This window comes from Pleurodeles waltl, chromosome 4_2 (assembly GCF_031143425.1).
Source record: "Pleurodeles waltl isolate 20211129_DDA chromosome 4_2, aPleWal1.hap1.20221129, whole genome shotgun sequence".
NCBI lineage: Eukaryota > Metazoa > Chordata > Amphibia > Caudata > Salamandridae > Pleurodeles > Pleurodeles waltl.
The window spans coordinates 559,434,673-559,454,650 of NC_090443.1; the positions used below are offsets into that span (position 1 = coordinate 559,434,673).

General features: G+C 45.2%; 1 protein-coding gene across 1 annotated transcript in view; it reads right to left on the minus strand.

Annotated features, from left to right (window-relative positions):
* The window catches only part of LOC138293099 (complement factor H-like), a 639,206-nt gene that overhangs the window by 551,323 nt on the left and 67,905 nt on the right, over positions 1-19,978 (minus strand). The window contains exon 3 of the mRNA XM_069232111.1: positions 19,648-19,753. Within this exon, the coding sequence (XP_069088212.1) occupies positions 19,648-19,753 (106 nt within the window). The remainder of the gene's footprint in view (positions 1-19,647; positions 19,754-19,978) is intronic.

Below are 19,978 nucleotides of genomic sequence, written 5' to 3' on the forward strand. Positions count from 1 at the left end.
ACTGTAGTAGCTTCACACGTCTCCTAGTTCAGCCTAAGCTGCTCTGCTAAGCTACCATTATCTATCAGCCTAAACTGCTAGACACCCTATACACTAATAAGGGATAACTGGGCCTGGTGCAAGGTGCAAGTACCCCTAGGTACTCACTACAAGCCAGTCCAGCCTCCTACACCACCCCTAAAACTACCCCGACTTTCCTACCCCACCCCTAAATCCTAAACTACCACAAACCCCCATCCCTGCCCCTAAAACTACAGTGACCCCCCACCCCGCCCCTAAACCTAAAAGTACCCCAAACCCCACCGCTACCCCTAAAACCTAAAACTACCCTGACCCCCCACCCCCACCCCTAAAACTACTCCCACCCCGACCCTAAAATCTAAAACTACCGGGACCCCCCACCCCGCCCCTAAAACCTAAAATTACCCTGAGCCCCCACCCCGCCCGTAAAAACTAAAATTACCCGACCAACGCCCCTAAAACTACCCTCCAACCATACTCCAGCCCCACTTACCTGTCTGCGTCCTCTCCGATCCAGAGTCTGTTTTCCTCTGCCTTAACCACGCATGTTTGTTGTTCAGACATGCTTGGTTAAGGCAGAGGAAAACAGGGTCGTTTTTTAGGAAAGCATTGTTCTGCTTTTGTGGACAACAACCCTCGTTGTTCCCGTGTCGTTGTTCAGGCTGCTTCCCAATTGGACTTGCTACATGTTGATTAAAGCTCCATAAATTGAAAGTAAACACTGTTCCAGTCAGTAACACACAAAATATTATTTTTCTTGAGTAAATAAAGCCAGACTTCTATAAACTGGAGAAAACACAACCCTTTATTGTGAGAAAGTAGCCTCTTTCTAGCCTTGTTACCCCCACTTTTGGCCTGTTTGTGAGTGTATGCCAGGGTGTTTTCACTGTCCCACTGGGATCCTGCTAGCCAGGACCCAGTGCTCACAGTGAAAACCCTATGTTTTCAGTATGTTTGTTATGTGTCACTGGGACCCTGCTAGTCAGGACCCCAGTGCTCATAAGTTTGTGGCCTATATGTGTGTGTTCCCTGTGTAGTGCCTAACTGTCTCACTGAGGCTCTGCTAATCAGAACCTCAGTGGTTATGCTCTCTCATTTCTTTCCAAATTGTCACTAACAGGCTAGTGACCATTTTTACCAATTTACATTGGCTTACTGGAACACCCTTATAATTCCCTAGTATATGGTACGGAGGTACCCAGGGTATTGGGGTTCCAGGAGATCCCTATGGGCTGCAGCATTTCTTTTGCCACCCATAGGGAGCTCTGACAATTCTTACACAGGCCTGCCACTGCAGCCTGAGTGAAATAACGTCCACGTTATTTCACAGCCATTTTACACTGCACTTAAGTAACTTATAAGTCACCTATATGTCTAACCTTTACCTGGTAAAGGTTAGGTGCAAAGTTACTTAGTGTGAGGGCACCCTGGCACTAGCCAAGGTGCCCCCACATTGTTCAGAGCCAATTCCCTGAACTTTGTGAGTGCGGGGACACCATTACACGCGTGCACTACATATAGGTCACTACCTATATGTAGCTTCACAATGGTAACTCCGAATATGGCCATGTAACATGTCTATGATCATGGAATTGCCCCCTCTATGCCATCCTGGCATAGTTGGCACAATCCCATGATCCCAGTGGTCTGTAGCACAGACCCTGGTACTGCTAAACTGCCCTTCCTGGGGTTTCACTGCAGCTGCTGCTGCTGCTGCCAACCCCTCAGACAGGCATCTGCCCTCCTGGGGTCCAGCCAGGCCTGGCCCAGGATGGCAGAACAAAGAACTTCCTCTGAGAGAGGGTGTGACACCCTCTCCCTTTGGAAAATGGTGTGAAGGCAGGGGAGGAGTAGCCTCCCCCAGCCTCTGGAAATGCTTTGTTAGGCACAGAGGTGCCCAATTCTGCATAAGCCAGTCTACACCGGTTCAGGGGACCCCTTAGCCCTGCTCTGGCGCGAAACTGGACAAAGGAAAGGGGAGTGACCACTCCCCTGACCTGCACCTCCCCTGGGAGGTGTCCAGAGCTCCTCCAGTGTGCTCCAGACCTCTGCCATCTTGAAAACAGAGGTGCTGCTGGCACACTGGACTGCTCTGAGTGGCCAGTGCCACCAGGTGACGTCAGAGACTCCTGCTGATAGGCTCCTTCAGGTGTTAGTAGCCTATCCTCTCTCCTAGGTAGCCAAACCCTCTTTTCTGGCTATTTAGGGTCTCTGTCTCTGGGGAAACTTTAGATAACGAATGCAAGAGCTCATCCGAGTTCCTCTGCATCTCTCTCTTCACCTTCTGATAAGGAATCGACTGCTGACCGCGCTGGAAACCTGCAAACCTGCAACATAGTAGCAAAGACGACTACTGCAACTCTGTAACGCTGATCCTGCCGCCTTCTCGACTGTTTTCCTGCTTGTGCATGCTGTGGGGGTAGTCTGCCTCCTCTCTGCACCCGAAGCTCCGAAGAAATCTCCTGTGGGTCGACGGAATCTTCCCCCTGCAACCCCAGGCACCAAAAAGCTGCATTACCGGTCCCTTGGGTCTCCTCTCAGCACGACGAGCGAGGTCCCTCGAATCCAGCGACTCTGTCCAGGTGACCCCCACAGTCCAGTGACTCTTCAGTCCAAGTTTGGTGGAGGTAAGTCCTTGCCTCACCTCGCTGGGCTGCATTGCTGGGAACCGCGACTTTGCAGCTACTCCGGCCCCTGTGCACTTCCGGCGGAAATCCTTTGTGCACAGCCAAGCCTGGGTCCACGGCACTCTAACCTGCATTGCACGACTTTCTAAGTTGGTCTCCGGCGACGTGGGACTCCTTTGTGCAACTTCGGCGAGCACCGTTTCACGCATCCTTGTAGTGCCTGTTTCTGGCACTTCTCCGGGAGCTACCTGCTTCAGAGAGGGTTCCTTGTCTTGCTCGATGTCCCCTCTCTCTGATGGTCCAATTTGCGACCTCCTGGTCCCTTCTGGGCCTCAGCAGCGTCCAAAAACGCTAACCGTACGATTTGCAGCTAGCAAGGCTTGTTGGCGTTCTTTCGGCGGGAAAATACTTCTGCACGACTCTCCACGGCGAGAGGGATCCGTCCACCAAAGGGGAAGTCTCTAGCCCTTTTAGTTCCTGCAGAAACCTCAGCTTCTTCTGTCCAGTAGAAGCTTCTTTGCACCCGCAGCTGGCATTTCCTGGGCATCTGCCCATCTCCGACTCGCTTGTGACTTTTGGACTTGGTCCCCTTGTTCCACAGGTACCCTAGATTGGAAATCCACAGTTGTTGCATTGCTGGTTTGTGTCTTTCCTGCATTATTCCTCTAACACGACTTCTTTGTCCTTAGGGGAACTTTAGTGCACTTTGCACTCACTTTTCAGGGTCTTGGGGAGGGTTATTCTTCTAACTCTCACTATTTTCTAATAGTCCCAGCGACCCTCTACAAGGTCACATAGGTTTGGGGTCCATTCGTGGTTCGCATTCCACTTTTGGAGTATATGGTTTGTGTTGCCCCTATCCCTATGTTTCCCCATTGCATCCTATTGTAACTATACATTGTTTGCACTGTTTTCTAAGACTATACTGCATATTTTTGCTATTGTGTATATATATCTTGTGTATATTTCCTATACTCTCACTGAGGGTACACTCTAAGATACTTTGGCATATTGTCATAAAAATAAAGTACCTTTATTTTTAGTATAACTGTGTATTGTGTTTTCTTATGATATTGTGCATATGACACTAGGTGGTACTGTAGTAGCTTCACACGTCTCCTAGTTCAGCCTAAGCTGCTCTGCTAAGCTACCATTATCTATCAGCCTAAGCTGCTAGACACCCTATACACTAATAAGGGATAACTGGGCCTGGTGCAAGGTGCAAGTACCCCTTGGTACTCACTACAAGCCAGTCCAGCCTCCTACATTTATGCTATTAGTAGCCCAAATGAGGTCTGTGGTTAGGGTTTAACTTCTTTCACTCTAAGGGTACAAACCTTTCTTGCAAGGAAGCTTCTTCTAGTAAACATTGTTTATTGTGAAATCAACACCTGCAGTAAGGATCATATCAAAGGGATCTTGTGCCCAAGGTACTGCATGCAGTGTTAGTGTTCTGACAATATTGACACGCCTAAGGCAGATACAATTGCTTCCCAGCCATTGACCCGTTGGCCCATTGGTGTATAAAATGAACAGGGAAAAAAGGCATGACTAAGCACACCAGTACGTCACATTTCTCATCACAGTGTAATATCTGATTTTCTTTCTCATATTTCAAAGGGTCCTGCTTATGTGTCAGGACATACTCATTATGTCATATTAACTAATAACTATTAACATTGGATCTTTTTCTTTGACTAATCAGTGCAAAAAGTTAAAGATGTTTACAATATGCTTGCACATACATCTTTAGGAGGAAATTCAATTTCCCCAGAAGCTCTGCGCAATAGCTGAAAAATATTCATAATGCAATATACGAATACCAAAATTCCAAATGACTCTGGTCCCTTTACTGCTGCTAACCAGTAAAAAGTGCATGTGCTCTTGACCTAAAACATGGTAACATTTGGACTATTCACAATTGACATATTTAATTTAGTTGTAAGTCCCTAGTAAAGTGTACTTCATCTGCCTCAGGCCTGTAAATTAAATGCTACTAATAGGCCTGCAGCACTGATTGTACCATCCACTTCAGTAGCCCTTTAGAAAGGACTCAGGCCTGCCACTGCAGAGCCCGTCTGTGCAGTTTTAAACTGTCATGTCAGCCTGGCAAATTAACCCACTTGCCAGACCCAAGCCTTCCTTTTGATACATATGTCACCACTAAAGTAGACCCTGGACAGCCCCCAGGGCAGGGTGCAGTGTATTTAAGAAGTTAGATGTAACGAAATGTCTCCCTGTTGCAGTTACCCCCCACTTTTTGCCTGATACTGATGCTGACTTGACTGAGAAGTGTGCTGGGACCCTGCTAACCAGGCCCCAGCACCAGTGTTCTTTCACCTAAAATGTACCGTTGTCTCCACAATTGGCACAACCCTGGCACCCAGGTAAGTCCCTTGTAACTGGTACCCCAGGTACCAAGGGCCCTGATGCCAGGGAAGGTCTCTAAGGGCTGCAGCATGTCTTATGCCACCCTAGGTACCCCTCACTCAGCACAGACACACTGCTTGCCAGCTTGTGTGTGCTGGTGGGGAGAAAATGACAAAGTCGACATGGCACTCCCCTCAGGGTGCCATGCCAACCTCACACTGCCTGTGGCTTAGGTAAGACACCCCTCTAGCAGGCCTTACAGTCCTAAGGCAGGGTGCACTATACCACAGGGGAGGGCATAGGTGCATGAGCACTATGCCCCTACAGTGTCTAAGCAAAACCTTAGACATTGTAAGTGCAGGGTAGCCATAAGAGTATATGGTCTGGGAGCCTGTCAAAAACGAACTCCACAGCACCATAATGGCTACACTGAATACTGGGAAGTTTGGTATCAAACTTCTCAGAATAATAAACCCACACTGATGCCAGTGTTGGATTTATTAAAAAATGCACACAGAGGGCATCTTAGAGATGCCCCCTGTATTTTACCCAATTGTTCAGTGCAGGACTGACTGGTCTCTGCCAGCCTGCTGCTGAGAGACGAGTTTCTGACCCCATGTGGTGAGGGCCTTTGTGCTCTCTGAGGACAGAAACAAAAGCCTGCTCTGGGTGGAGGTGCTTCACACCTCCCCCCTGCAGGAACTGTAACACCTAGCAGTGAGCTTCAAAGGCTCAGGCTTCATGTTACAATGCCCCACAGCACTCCAGCTAGTGGAGATGCCCGGCCCCTGGACACAGCCCCCACTTTTGGCGGCAAGTCCAGGAGAGATAATGAGAAAAACAAGGAGGAGTCCCTGGCCAGTCAGGGCAGCCCTTAAGGTGTCCTGAGCTGAGGTGACTCTGACTTTTAGAAATCCTCCATCTTGCAGATGGAGGATTCCCCCAATAGGATTAGGGATGTGCCCCCCCTCCCCTCAGGGAGGAGGCACAAAGAGGGTGTAGCCACCATTAAGGACAGTAGCCATTGGCTACTGCCCTCCCAGACCTAAACACACCCCTAAATTGAGTATTTAGGGGCTCCCCAGAACATAGGAACTCAGATTCCTGCAACCTAAGAAGAAGAGGACTGCTGAGCTGAAAAACCCTGCAGAGAAGACGGAGACACCAACTGCTTTGGCGCCAGCCCTACCGGCCTGTCTCACCCCTTCGGAAGAAAACTGCTCCAGCGACGCTTTCCCCAGGACCAGCGACTTCTGAATCCTCAGAGGACTGCCCTGTTCTAAAAGGACCAAGAAACTCCAGAGAACAGCGGCCCTGTTCATCCAAGACTGCAACTTTGTGTCCAAAGAAGCAACTTAAAGACAACAGCATTTCCCGCCAGAAGCGTGAGACTTGCAACCCTGCACCCGGCGACCCCGACTCTGCTGGTGGAGAAACAACGTTTCAGGGAGGACTCCCCGGCGACTCCGAGTAACCAAAGTTGTCCCCCCTGAGCCCCCACCGCGACGCCTGCAGAGGGAATCCCGAGGCTCCCCCTGACCGCGACTGCCTGACTCTAAGATCCCGACGCCTGGAAAAGACCCTGCACCCGCAGCCCCCAGGACCTGAAGGATTGGAACTCCAGTGCAGGAGTGACCCCCAGGAGGCCCTCTCCCTTGCCCAGGTGGTGGCTACCCCGAGGAGCCCCCCCCCTTGCCTGCATCGCTGAAGAGAACCCTTGGTCTCCCATTGATTCCTATTACAAACCAGACGCGTGTTTGCACACTGCACCCGGCCGCCCCGCGCTGCTGAGGGTGTACTTTCTGTGTGGGCTTGTGTGTCCCCCGGTGCCCTACAAAACCCCCCTGGTCTCCCTCCGAAGACACGGGTACTTACCTGCTGGCAGACTGGAACCGGGGCACCCCCTTCTCCATTGAAGCCTATGCGTTTTGGCACCACTTTGAACTCTGCACCTGACCGGCCCTGAGCTGCTGGGTGGTAACTTTGGGGTTGCTCTGAACCCCCAACGGTGGGCTACCTTGGACCCCAATTTGAACCCCGTAGGTGGTCTACTTACCTGCAAGAACTAACTATAACTTACCTCCCCAAGGAACTGTGAAAATTGCACTGTGTCTAGTTTTAAAATAGCTATATGTGTTTTATTTGAAAAGTATATATGCTATTGTGATTATTCAAAGTTCCTAAAGTACTTACCTGCAATACCTTTCATGCAAAGTATTACATGTAGAATTTGAACCTGGGGTTCTTAAAATAAACTAAGAAAATATATTTTTCTATACAAAAACCTATTGGCTGGAATTGTCTCTGAGTGTGTGTTCCTCATTTATTGCCTGCGTGTATGTACAACAAATGCTTAACACTACTCCTTTGATAAGCCTACTGCTCGACCATACTACCACAAAATAGAGCATTAGTATTATCTCTTTTTGCCACTATCTTACCTCTAAGGGGAACCCTTGGACTCTGTGCATACTATTCCTTACTTTGAAATAGTGCATTCAGAGCCAACTTCCTACATTGGACATCAACGTTTAAGTCTTACATGTCCAGGTAGTGAAAACCTGCAAATTAAGGCCCATATTTATACTTTTTGACGCTAAACTGCGCTAACGCAGTTTAGCGTCAAAAAGTTTTGCGCCGGCTAACGCCATTCTGAAGCACCATGCGGGCGCCGTATTTATTGAATGGCGTTAGCCGGCGCAAGCAGACCGGCGCTGCCTGGTGTGCGCGAGAAAAACCACGTACACCAGGCAGCGCCGGCGTAGGGGGAAAATGGCGCATGGGCGTCTTAAAATGGGGCAAGTCAGGTTACGTCGAAAAAATCATCGTAACCCGACTTGCGCCATTTATTTTCGACGCCCATCCCCCATCAACATGACTCCTATCATTGTAAAGATAGGAGTCATGCCCCCTTGCCCAATGGCCATGCCCAGGGGACTTCTGTCCCCTGGGCATGGTCATTGGGCATAGTGGCATGTAGGGGGGCACAAATCAGGCCCCCCTATGCCACAAAAAAAAAAAAACAAATACTTACCTGAACTTACCTTAATGTCCATGGGATGGGTCCCTCCGTCCTTGGGTGTCCTCCTGGGGTGGGCAAGGGTGGCAGGGGGGGTCCCTGGGGGCAGGGGAGGGCACTCTGGGCTCATTTTGAGCCCACTTGTCCCTTAACGCCATGCCTGACCCAGGCGTTAAAAAGCGGCGCAAATGCGCCGTTTTTAGCCACGCCCACTCCCGGGCGTCTCTTTTGCCCGGGAGTATAAATACCACGTAAAGGCCTGGGAGTCATTTTTTAGACGGGAACGCCTCCCTTGCATATCATTAACGCAAGGAAGGGGTTCACGCTAAAAAATGACGCACATTCCGGGAACTTTGGCGCTATACGCCTCTAACGCCATAGTATAAATATGGCGTTAGTTGGCGTTAGTTTAGCGTCTAATTTGCGTCGAAAAAAACGACGCAAATTCGGCGCAAACGGAGTATAAATACGGCCCTAATTTTTCACTACTGCAAGGCTTATCCATCCTATGACATTGGGATTACCTTATTACATTTTGTAAGTGTAATTTCCAATTGGGACAAGATAGATATTTCGAGTTTGGTGTCTCTGGACTCACAATTTAAAATCACAACTTATAGGTAAGTTGGATTTCAAGACGTACGTCTGAAAATTCCACTTTTAGAAAGTTTTTATTTCCTTACTTTAACCATTCTGTGCCTTCTGTCTGTCTCTGAAGACATGTCTGGGTTAGGTGATAGCTGGGTTTTGTGCATTCCATCTAGACAGCCACACACAAAAGGGAGCTGAGGTGTGTCATCCACATCCTGATGGTCCATCACCAGGCTGAAGGGTTTTCCTGAGCAAGATGGGAGGGAGGAGCGGACACTTGCATCTGAATAGGGCTGTGCCTGTCCCCACATAAAGGGCTGCATAATCACTTGTAATGTGTCTGGAGCAAAGGAAGGAAAGGCTGAGACTTTCTTCACATTAAAGGCCTCTCTTTGAAGTCTCCCCCACTTCAAATGCATAACTGTCTATGTACTGAACCCCCAACCCCACCAAATCAGTACACTTCTGGACCTGAGGACAGTTTGCAAAGGCGAAGGACTGCTGTGCTGTGAAATGTACTGTCACTCTGCTGGAACTCTGTTGGACATGGCTAGACTCCTGCTTTGCTGTGAATGCTACGCTGCCTGTTGCCCTCTTTGTCTGGGAATGAGAAGGGCTTGACCTGAATCTCTACATCCCCAGAACCAAAATGAATACGAAGGCTTGCTGACTTGTTTCCTGTTCTGAGGTCTCGGGGACATCAAAGACTTCATTCACCTCTGCTACAGTTTCTGGACTCTGCCAACTATGAGTCCTACCCTGCCAAGTGGTACCAACCCAGTCCTGGGCCCTTGGAAGTGGGTTTTGCAGCTGTGTTCTATGAAAATTAACGCATCGCTGTCACTGCACCGATCAGAAACCACTGCAACCCTCCTCTACGCATTGCAGCTGTCACTGAGAACAAGGACTTCGCTTCACCAACTGTCCCGCTCCGGATCGATGCATCACCATCAGCCCCTGCGCATCACATTCACATTGTCAGCTGCGCGGATCAACAATGATGCATCACCTTCATTGCAAAAGTGTTTGAAGCCGCACCACTGCTAAAGGATCAACAAGAGGGTGGCTCGATGAGGACGCATTCCCTGACTGCATGAATCAGAACAGCTGCATCACCCTCGCATCGTCTTCTCTGCTTTTCACATCGGATCGTCGACGTTACCAACCCTTCCCACAAGGTACTGTTTCAGCGGGACAAGGTTGGTCCCTGTATCTGGCCCCTGCTCCATCACGGTCGGCCTGAACTTTTGGATGTACCCTTATCTAGTGTCGCCAGATAGCCCCGGTTGGTGCTATACGTTTCTAAACACTACAATTGCAGATATTCTTTTAAAAATCATATCTCGGCTTCTACTTATTGGATTTTTGTCAGTTTGATTTTCTTTTGCTCATTAAATTAAGATATATTCTTCTAACTTGGTGTGGATTATTTGTGTGGTGTTTTCTCTGTTTTTCTGTATTAAGTGTTGCACAAATACTTTACAAATTGCCTCTTAAGTCAAGCCTGACTGCTCTGTGCCAATCTACCAGAGAGTGAGCACAGGTTAATTTAGGGGGTGTATCTGACTTACCCTGACTAGGATTGCGATCCATACTTGGACAGAGTGCATACCTCTGCCAACCAGAGACAACAATTTCTAACACTTATATAGTTCACTATGCTTACCATATTGTAGTTTGAAATACTGATCAAGCTTCAGATCAAGTAATCTTTCTATGAAACTGTGGGGGTACTACATACCCCACATCAACCAGGTCAATGAAAAGCAGGTACTGCTAAGGACTTGTAGCCTTAAGTCACAGCCAGTAGTAAACCTACCACACATCATGGTCACTGAGGTACAAAACTCATTTCAGTTGGAGTTTAAATTAGCACCGTATGACTAGTATCTACAGGCCAAAAGTATACATTGTGGCACAACTACTTGAAAGGGTCCGCTTGCTAGTCTGTCACAAAACCATTTGCACTGCTGTCTCCTTTGACTCTAAGGTTCAAGTTGTCAGAGGCAAATTTAAGCTTCCTTATTCCTGCCTTGTAAGGGACTTATACATTATGAACCTCTGTCAATTATACATAATGATTTCCGGCCTTCTCCAACTCCAGATTCCAGATCCATGCCATAAGTGAAAGCTAGTTTCCTATGTAAAATGTGGGAATTCTATAAGACCTTACTTCTACAAACATACAATGCGCTGATCAAAACAAGCATTGGCCAAGCCAATTGATCTCAGCAATGCAGTTACCCACTCGGGTGCGGCTCACTTCAGTTGTTTTTTTCAGCCCATACAGTGCACTTGAGGCTGAACGCAAGGTCTTATGGGGTGATAGAAATCTAAAGCAACACGAAAGGATGATGGATGGTGTGCTGAAACTTTTCAAACATTCACGTCCAGTCACATATCTAGGTTGAATCCATCATTATTTTACTCACCGTGCCACCCCAGCTCAGACCCTCCCATATGCAAAGCAGTCTTGACTCTGCTCCCCAAGGGAACAGCCCAGCATAAACTACCGGACCTGGTCTTCCCAGGACCAGAAACAAGTATCCTGGGACTCGTTTCAGGGTATCACCCCACATTGGCCTTGAATCCAGTGGCACAATGATCAAGGGACCTGCGTCTGGGCATACTCTGGCCTCTAAAGGCAACTTTAGCAACACAAAGGGATGATGGACTGAGTGCTGAAACTTTTCAATCACTCACGCCCAGTCACAGATCTGGGTTGGGTCCATCGTTCTTTTGCTCACCAACCCACACCAGTTGGACCCAGCTATATGCAAATCAGTTTTGACCCTGCTCCCCATGGGAACAGTCCAGCCCGAACTGCCAGGTCTGGTCTTCCCTGGACTGGAAACAAGCATCCTAGGACCAGTTTCAGGGTATCACCCCTCATCAGCCAGGCTAGCTTGAATCCAGTGGCACAGTGCGGAAGGGACCCCCATCAGGGCATATCATGGCCACTTATGGCAACTTTAGCAAAAACAAAAGGATAATAAATGGAGTGCTGAAACTTTTCAAACAGTCTCCCCCAGTCACAGACCTGGTTGAGTCCATCATTCTTTTTCTCACCATACCACACCAGTTTGGACCCAGTCATATGCAAGTCAGTCTGGACCCTGCTCCCGATGGGAATAGTCCAGTCTGAATTGCCAGGCCTGGTCTTCCCTGGACCGGAATCAAGCATCCTGGAACCGGTTATGGGGTATCACCTGTTATTCCAGATCTGTGACTCGGGGTGAGTGTTTGAAACGTTTCAGCACTCCGTCCATCATCCTTTTGTGTGATGATAGAAATTTAATACAAATGTCTGACATGAGCTGTGCTGACATGAATTACTCCCGCAAGCCACTCTCCGCTTGAAATGCCAACTGAATAAAATACCTTGAAGGAGATTATTGAAGCTGCGCTTGTCTCCACCTGTAAAAAGGTAAACATATTTCAAATTTACTTGGGTGTTTTCTGCTGTTTTGAAGGTTACTGCTCCATTGCGATGGTCTGTGTGGTACTGAAAACTTATAAAAAACAGCCATGAATCATTGCTTAAAATGTGACTGCTGTGCCTATGTTAACAGAGCCGGTGCTCTCGGGGAGGGGTAAACACTGGAAAAGGCATGACGTATGCATGCCCTTCACAAATGGGGAGAATGCAAAATAGAGCAACGATATTGCCAGTAAGTGGGAAGCGATGGGCTCGCTGTTAACCCATGAAGTAGACACTGCATATCTCGGTTTGAGACAGCGCATGAACACCGTTTAGACCCGAGACCTAAAAAGAGCTGGATGAAAGACGGCAGTAAGAGTACTGGGAAGCCTTAAAAGTCTTTAGAAAGGGTACGAGCCGGTAATTACACTTAAATGTTGAAAAAAGGCCAGGGCTGGACTTTTCAACACTTTATCAGAAGAATGATTGCTATGGAAATATAATTTAAGTACTTTTTGAGTTTCTTTGGAAAAATGATTTACATTTCATTTAAATACAGTCTGTTTTCTTAATAATGTACCAATGGGTTTCCTCTGTGCAGTATGTGCTTATTAATGTATATAAGAGAAGTCACTTGTGAAGCATTTGTCAATGTATATGACTTTGATGTGTCAATTGCGGCAATATTGGTAAGCAAGTGCTCCAAGGATCAGTCGCACTGTCTTGAAACACTGGACAAATTAATAGAAAGTCCATCCATTCAAATAGGTTCACTGTATGTCCTGGTCCAAGAAGATACCCAACTGCATTATCTTTAATGGGTCTTCATTATGACATTGGTATTCATGCCTTTCACAATGGATCTAAAAAATAAGAACATTTTTTTAGGAGGATTGGACTTGTAAATGTTATTTGAGCTGCAGAATTAGCTTAACAGCAACAAAGACAATACAAGGCAGCATTCCCCACATGTCTCCCGATCTCTCACTTGTTTTCTCCCACCTTGGCTTAAGTGCCCAGGAGGGTTATAAGATAAACTAATGTGCAGGGTTCAGAATTTATAAGGTGGAATAATTATCTCCAATTAGGTGTTTTCCTCTTTCAAATCAGAAAAAAACTCATAGATTTTGGTGTGTTAACCATCACGTATATTGTACGTAACAGGGCTTACTCCCCAGTTAAACTTTCAGCTGGTTTGCCCTACTAAAGTCAAATCATTTTATGTCACTTGGTATTTACTAAGTGTAAGACTCCGCAAAACTTGTAACAGAAATCCCTGTGCAAATAGATATTTGTGAAGGGATCGTAAAATAGTTGTCCATTTGTAAGCAAGGCCCTATAAATGTATTCTTATCATTGAAGCACATTACTCCCAAAAGTATTTTAAACACTAGCAAAGTTTGTTGCATCATATATATTTTCTTTATTGATTGCAATATCTATAGGCATCTTTCTGTGTGACATAATTCTGTACCTCAATGGCATTACAAACTAACACAACTATATTATTATTGTGGATGACTTCGATATCCAGGCGGAGGAAGGCAACTGATCCATTTGGTGGCAACGTTGCTCACCGAGTTAAACGCTTGCTTCTGATCAATGCAATGATCTAAAGGTTACAAGTTTGAAAAACAACAAGGGCAACTCAGCTTTGATCTTTTCGAGGTTGGGAAATTAAGGACCACTGAAATATGTATTAGTAACAGAGAAATGGCATGAATATTTTATGAAACACTATAAAAAGGCACATTTTCATTATAGATTCTCAGCTCGACAACTCATGCTCTGATATTTACCTATGATGACCTACTTGCAATCAATTCCATTTAGATCTTATCTTTTAATCAGTCTATTTTCTCTCCAGTCTCTTCACATGACCATTTTTACACCCTTTTCTAATCTCAAACTTTTGGCTATCATAAACTAAGCAAGCAGTTTATACCGTGCATGACATCTCACTTTTTCCAGTCGTTTTCCATGTCAGAGCCTGAAAAATACCTATGAAACAAAAAGTGTATAGGTGCCCGAAGTTGTGAATTCGCTTAAAAAAAATAAAATGTTGTAGCTTCTGAGACTCTTCAGAACATCTGAAAGCATTCCAACTGTCTTGATCGGCTGTTTAGTGCAGTGTTGAAATGGAACCAACCATTCAGTAACTCTGAGGAGGTTTGAAAGTTGACAAAAGATATAAGGACATCAGAGTCCAACATGACATTTTTCAGCAATGTTTCTAATACACAGACTGGCGCCACTTGGCTGCCATTTTATCACTTGCTGCGATCCCATTTCTATGTGTAAAAGCTGAAACCTGTGTATTGTTCTCTAATCCACCCTACTGCAAGTTTTCCTTGTCCATGTGTCTGGTCCTGGGATGTACCCCTCCCATAAGCATATACTGTAGCAGGAAATTGTCATTAGGGTGTTTAAACTTCACAACCATGAATTTCGACAAGACTGGAATCTTTAGTCACCTTCACCAAGCAGAGAATGTTTTTGGTCTAGAACACCAAATAATAAACTTCACCCACTCCTAGGGACAAATGACGATGCTTCCCTTTCCCGTCACTCTCAAAAAAGAAATCTGCCTAACCTGATTCCTATCTTTGGTACAACTGGTTCATCTTGGACCTGGCCAAAACCATAGGAAAAAGAAAAACACAGCCTTACTTGCCACATTTTAATGGAGACAAAAAGAAAGCTATAGCACATGACTAATGATAGACATTACTTATTGACAATCAGTACAAAACTGTTTAGTATGCCTCTCAAACATCTATTACATGTACTAATCTTCAGAGATATCTTCCTAAATCCTTTGCAACAAATTCTAGATCGTCTTCGTTGACAGGCATATGCTTATTAAAAGTGTAATTTGTTCCCTTCGCTCCTCCCTACAATAATTTAGCAACAAACTTAAAATCTTATACTTTAATCGATTAGAGTTTATTAAGGATAGAATTTATCAGTTTCTATCTCTTTTCTTTCCTCAAGGTAAAGCTCTGCCTTCAACAACACAATTTATCAAAACTAGCGTTAACAAGCACACAGAAGGTGCTACAATGCATAAGATGTATAGGCTGGCCATTCAATCACAGTTAGCTGTCCATTCAAGGTTTGTAACAGAACTGTCCTATTATTAGCACATAATGCAATTATAAAATAAATCCTTTCAGGAGATGTTTATTTCAAACATTGCCGAAAAATTCCATGTTGGACTCTGATGTCCCTGTATGTTCTGTCAACTTTCAAACCTCCCCCACAGTTACTGAATTATTAAAGATTTGTTCACTTTTCCAATTGTAGCTACCGAGTTAGTTTCCACTTCAACACTAGTAACAAACTGCCAGTTCTAAACATGAGACAATGCATCCTTTAATATATGGACATGGGGGAAACTACTATTCTCGTTCTGCTAAACCATTGGACAACATTACTTTTCATCAGCTATTAGATCTTGCATAAGTACCTCAAAGACTGGTTAATCATCTCGGATATAGCCCAATATTAGCTCAAATCCCTCTTATCTAACTTCTTCGCCAGATTTAAGACTGGAGTTCATTGCTGCTCAATCCATTCAACTTAATCCAGAGTGCTCTTTAATTTTCCTGAGCTGGTTCAAAGCCAATCAAAGTAAGTGGGATACCTTCAATTGGCCTCAAATTTTAAACTTACATGGTCAAGACACAACTGGTTACTTTCTCCAGCTGAGAAAAAACAACAAGCAGATTGCTGTTTTCCCTAAACCCCTAATTTCATCTATTTATTTCTGAAGGGAGTCAAGGCTAGATAAGCCTTAGAAATGTATTTCAGAATGGGGAAGAAATAATGTATTCTATTGGCTTCACTTTCACTTTGCCCACTTTGAAGTCCAGTAAACGAGTTTCTGAGAAATGCATATTTCCCTGCAAACGCAGCATCCCACTGCAGGGGCGATTGGTGTTCATGGGCAAAAGGGGCCGTGCCACATTCAGCGAGACACAAGAACAAGGAAATAAATGCAGAGAAGCTGAAAATAAATTACTGCTATGACACAGTGTGCTGAATCTCTTGTGTGAACTCTAGTGAACTTTGATTATGTCCTATTGCGCCAGCAGGGTGAGGGTTTCTTCAACCTGCAGGCACAACCTACAACAGTAGAGGGAGTGCTGAATTAGAAAGCTTTTGGGATGCATAAATAGTGGCCCTGGGAGGAGACGGCAAAGCTCCAGTCAATTCAATGGCTGGGAGTGGGGCAGGCTGATGAGGTCAAGGATGAAGTGGGTGGCAACAATTTGTTGATCATTACATAGGGGCAGGCTGTAGGAGAGGTCAAGGGGCTCAGTCCCTAGCAGTAGCACATGTTTAGTACTGCATCTGGTTTCACTTTGAAAAAAACTTTATGGAGCTGAGCATGACAGATCTCCCTATCTTGCATAGAGGCCTAAGAGAGAGAGAGAGAGAAGGATCCAGCTGTAGACAACAACTGCACTAGTGGATCAAGAGGTAAGTGTGCAGTTAAGCTTCTGCATCAGGGGCATTGCCACCCTGCACCCCCACCCCACTCCCTGCTTTGGCAACTACATGTTGGGCCTCTTCTGTTTGAAGCTTAGCAGGCAAAGGCTCATAATGAACTTGGGAAGTGAGTCAGTAAAAGGAAGGATGGATGAAACAGTGGATTGATAGATGCATGGATGAATGAGTAAAAGGATGGATATAAGAATGGATGAGTGAAAGGGAGAGAGGGTGTATGAGTGAAAGGGAGGGTTGGTGGGTGGATGGATGGAGGAGTGAAATGATGGATTGATGGATAAGAGAAAGGAGGGATAGATTGAAGAATCAGTGAAAAGATGGATGAGTAGAAGTGTAAAAGGATGGATGAGTGAATGGATGGATGGAGTGGAAAATGATTTAATGAACAAAAGGATAGATGAGTGAAAGGATGTATGTAAAGATGGATGATTAAAACGATCGATGGATGAGTGAAAGGTAGGGTAGCTGGATGTGTGAATGAAAGGATGGATGGATGAGTGAAAGGGTGAATTGATATTTGGATGAGTTAATGATAATGGGGGAGTGAAAGGACAGATGGCTGAGTGAAAAAGTTAGGTGAAAAGGGACGTATGAGTGGAAGGATGGATGGATGGAAGGATGGATGGCTGAGTGAAAGAGTGGACAGAAGGATGACCCTAAGGGACGATGATGGATGTAGTGAAAGGATGGATAGATGGAGCTAAAAGGTAGATGGATGGGTGAAAGGATGGATGGATGAGTGAAAGGATGGATGACTAGATGATGAAAGGGTGGTGGATAAGAGAACAGATTGATGATTGAGTAGATGGATTGGTTTGATGAGGGGGGATGTCCCTGACCAGAGGTGGCTTTCCTTTATGGGCTCAACACCTACACTACACCTTCCGTGTTTTGTGGTCCATTTTTATTGTATCAAGAGTAAATAATTATTCACTCTTGGTGTAATAAAAATAAAATGCAGACCCACTTCATGTCCAGCAATAAACTGAGGCAGCTAGTGACATTGTTTGATTGATGTCACAGGTGCATGTAGGTGCCTGCGCCATTTACCGCACTGTGAGTATGTATGTGTGATTATGTGTGTGAGTTAAAGTGAGAGAGAGTCAGTGAAGTAGTAAGTCAGAGTGAATATGAACGAGTGACAGTAAGGATGAGTATGTGGAAGAATGAATGTGAGTGACTGAGTGAGAATGTAACTGAGGGTTACTGTGTGTGAGACAGTAAGACAATAAGACTGAGTAATTCAGAATGAGTGAGACTAAGTGAGACTGTATAAATTAGTGAGACAGAGTGAGACTGAGTGAGTCAAAGTGAGACACTAAACTTAGGGGGTTATTTACAAGAGACCTGTGCCGCCGGAACGTCACTATGTTTTAGACGCTTCGATGGCGCATGCCTCTCACTCATATCTATGAGGCGACGCAAAGCCATCCTGCGTGGGTTTGCATGGCCTCATAGATCTGGAGTAAGGCAAAGCAGCAAGGCATTCCATGGACATTGCACTAGGTGTTCCACACAACACCCATAGATTTTGATGCTGCCCCAGATTTACAAAGTCACGTAAACCTGGGGCAGTGCCAAAACCTTACACCTCCCCAGAGCAGCCATATCGAAGAGAAATGCTTTAATTTCTCCTTGTGTTTTCCTTCTTTCCATGTGTGCTGCATCCTGCAGCACACATAGAAGGAGGACAACGCCTCCGTGGATTGTTTTTGTGCAGGAAGGTGTCCCTTCATGCACAAAAACAATCTTGCCAACAACGTTAGGCACCGAAGTGTGCACCGACTGAAAGGACAGTAATGCACCATAGATATGGTGCATTCCTGCTCTTTCAATTTGGCTTAGGGCAGCACAGCAAAAAGAATTGCGGGGCTGCCCTATGCTAAATATTTCTAAATGAGACCCTTAGTGTAAGAAAGTGTGAGAGAACCCTTCAAGAATAAGCTCATTGGATTTCGAACCAAGGATTATGCCCCACCACTTTTAAAGGACATTAGCCGCCACAGTTCCACTGGACTTCAAAATAAACTAGTACCAGCATATAAACCCATTGTTGGAGACCTCATATTAGCACCTCAGCTAGATCAAGACATGAGCTTTCCAAGCATGAGCTGTACTTGAAAGCTTGTGAAGAGCCACAAAAGCTCACATTTGTAGATATTCACAGCACTTTTGATTCCCATTTTCCTTAGAAATTGTCAGAGGCAGGAGTAGTTAAAGTTCCAGTGTAGAAATAGAAATGCAACCTCTGGACTCCCGAAAAAAATAGTGGGACTGTAGGGCAAGGGGGTTGTCTGTGGGGAAAGCAGTCTACAGAGTACGGAGAAAAGGGATGAACAAAGGAAAAGGGTACTACACACATTTAATGGCTTTTAACCATAATCATTGATCCCCTGTAGTACGTACTGTTACACATAGGAGAACCCTTCACAGTCACATGCATGAATTCACAAAAGTTGTCCTGTCACACACTGTTAGAAATTGTGTATATTTCTTAATTCAGAAATCTACACCCATAAAAGACAGCAAACGTCTTGGTGAAGTTTCCTGAATTCTTTCTGATTTAAGCCCAGAATGTTCTTCCTCAACTTTGTTTAATGTAATTTTCAAATGCAGGATACATCATGACTGCCATACATTGTTTTGTTTCTCAAAAATACCAATGCTGAGAACCTCAAAGGCCAGTCTGTCCTTCCAGGTGAATTGCTTAGCTCACACATTTGAATCGGGTCCTGCATTTGTTGGAGCCCATGTTTCTGGAGAATCGCAGAGAAGCTAAAAGAGACCAAAGTCACCACTACACTCACCTTCTTGCTACAATGAGAAAGATTTGGCCAGGCCTTACCAAATTGGCAAAACATCACCTCAAGGTGGTATTGAACGGGCCAATTCAGTGGTAGAAAGCAAAAAAAAAAGAAAAAAAAGAATACCACTTACCAAATGTAAACGTGCCTATTTTTGTGAACATAATATCCGAACCAATAAAGTACACGCCGACATTGACCAAATCTTCTCAGAGTACCAGGGCAACTTATAATACACAAACGGAGATTGTTGCTGGCTTGAATACACATTAAATAACATACCCTTCATCACACTTGTATTCTACTCGGGCCCCAAAAACAAATTCATCTGCTTTTGTTAGTTCAAAGGTGCCAAATTCGATGTCTCCTGGATGTCCACAAGGTTTTTCTGAAAAAGGGCGAAATCAGCATTTGAGATATTAAAACATAAAAATGTCTCTAAATTTAATATGCAGTACAACTAAACACAAGGCACCCGCTCATACAATATAGAAAGCAAGTTTACGGTTTTCATTGTAGCCCACAACATTCCATATATAATTGATGCTATCACATCTTTGCTATCTGTGAATGACTCTGCAACCACTTTTTCATTCTTTGTGTACGTTACCGA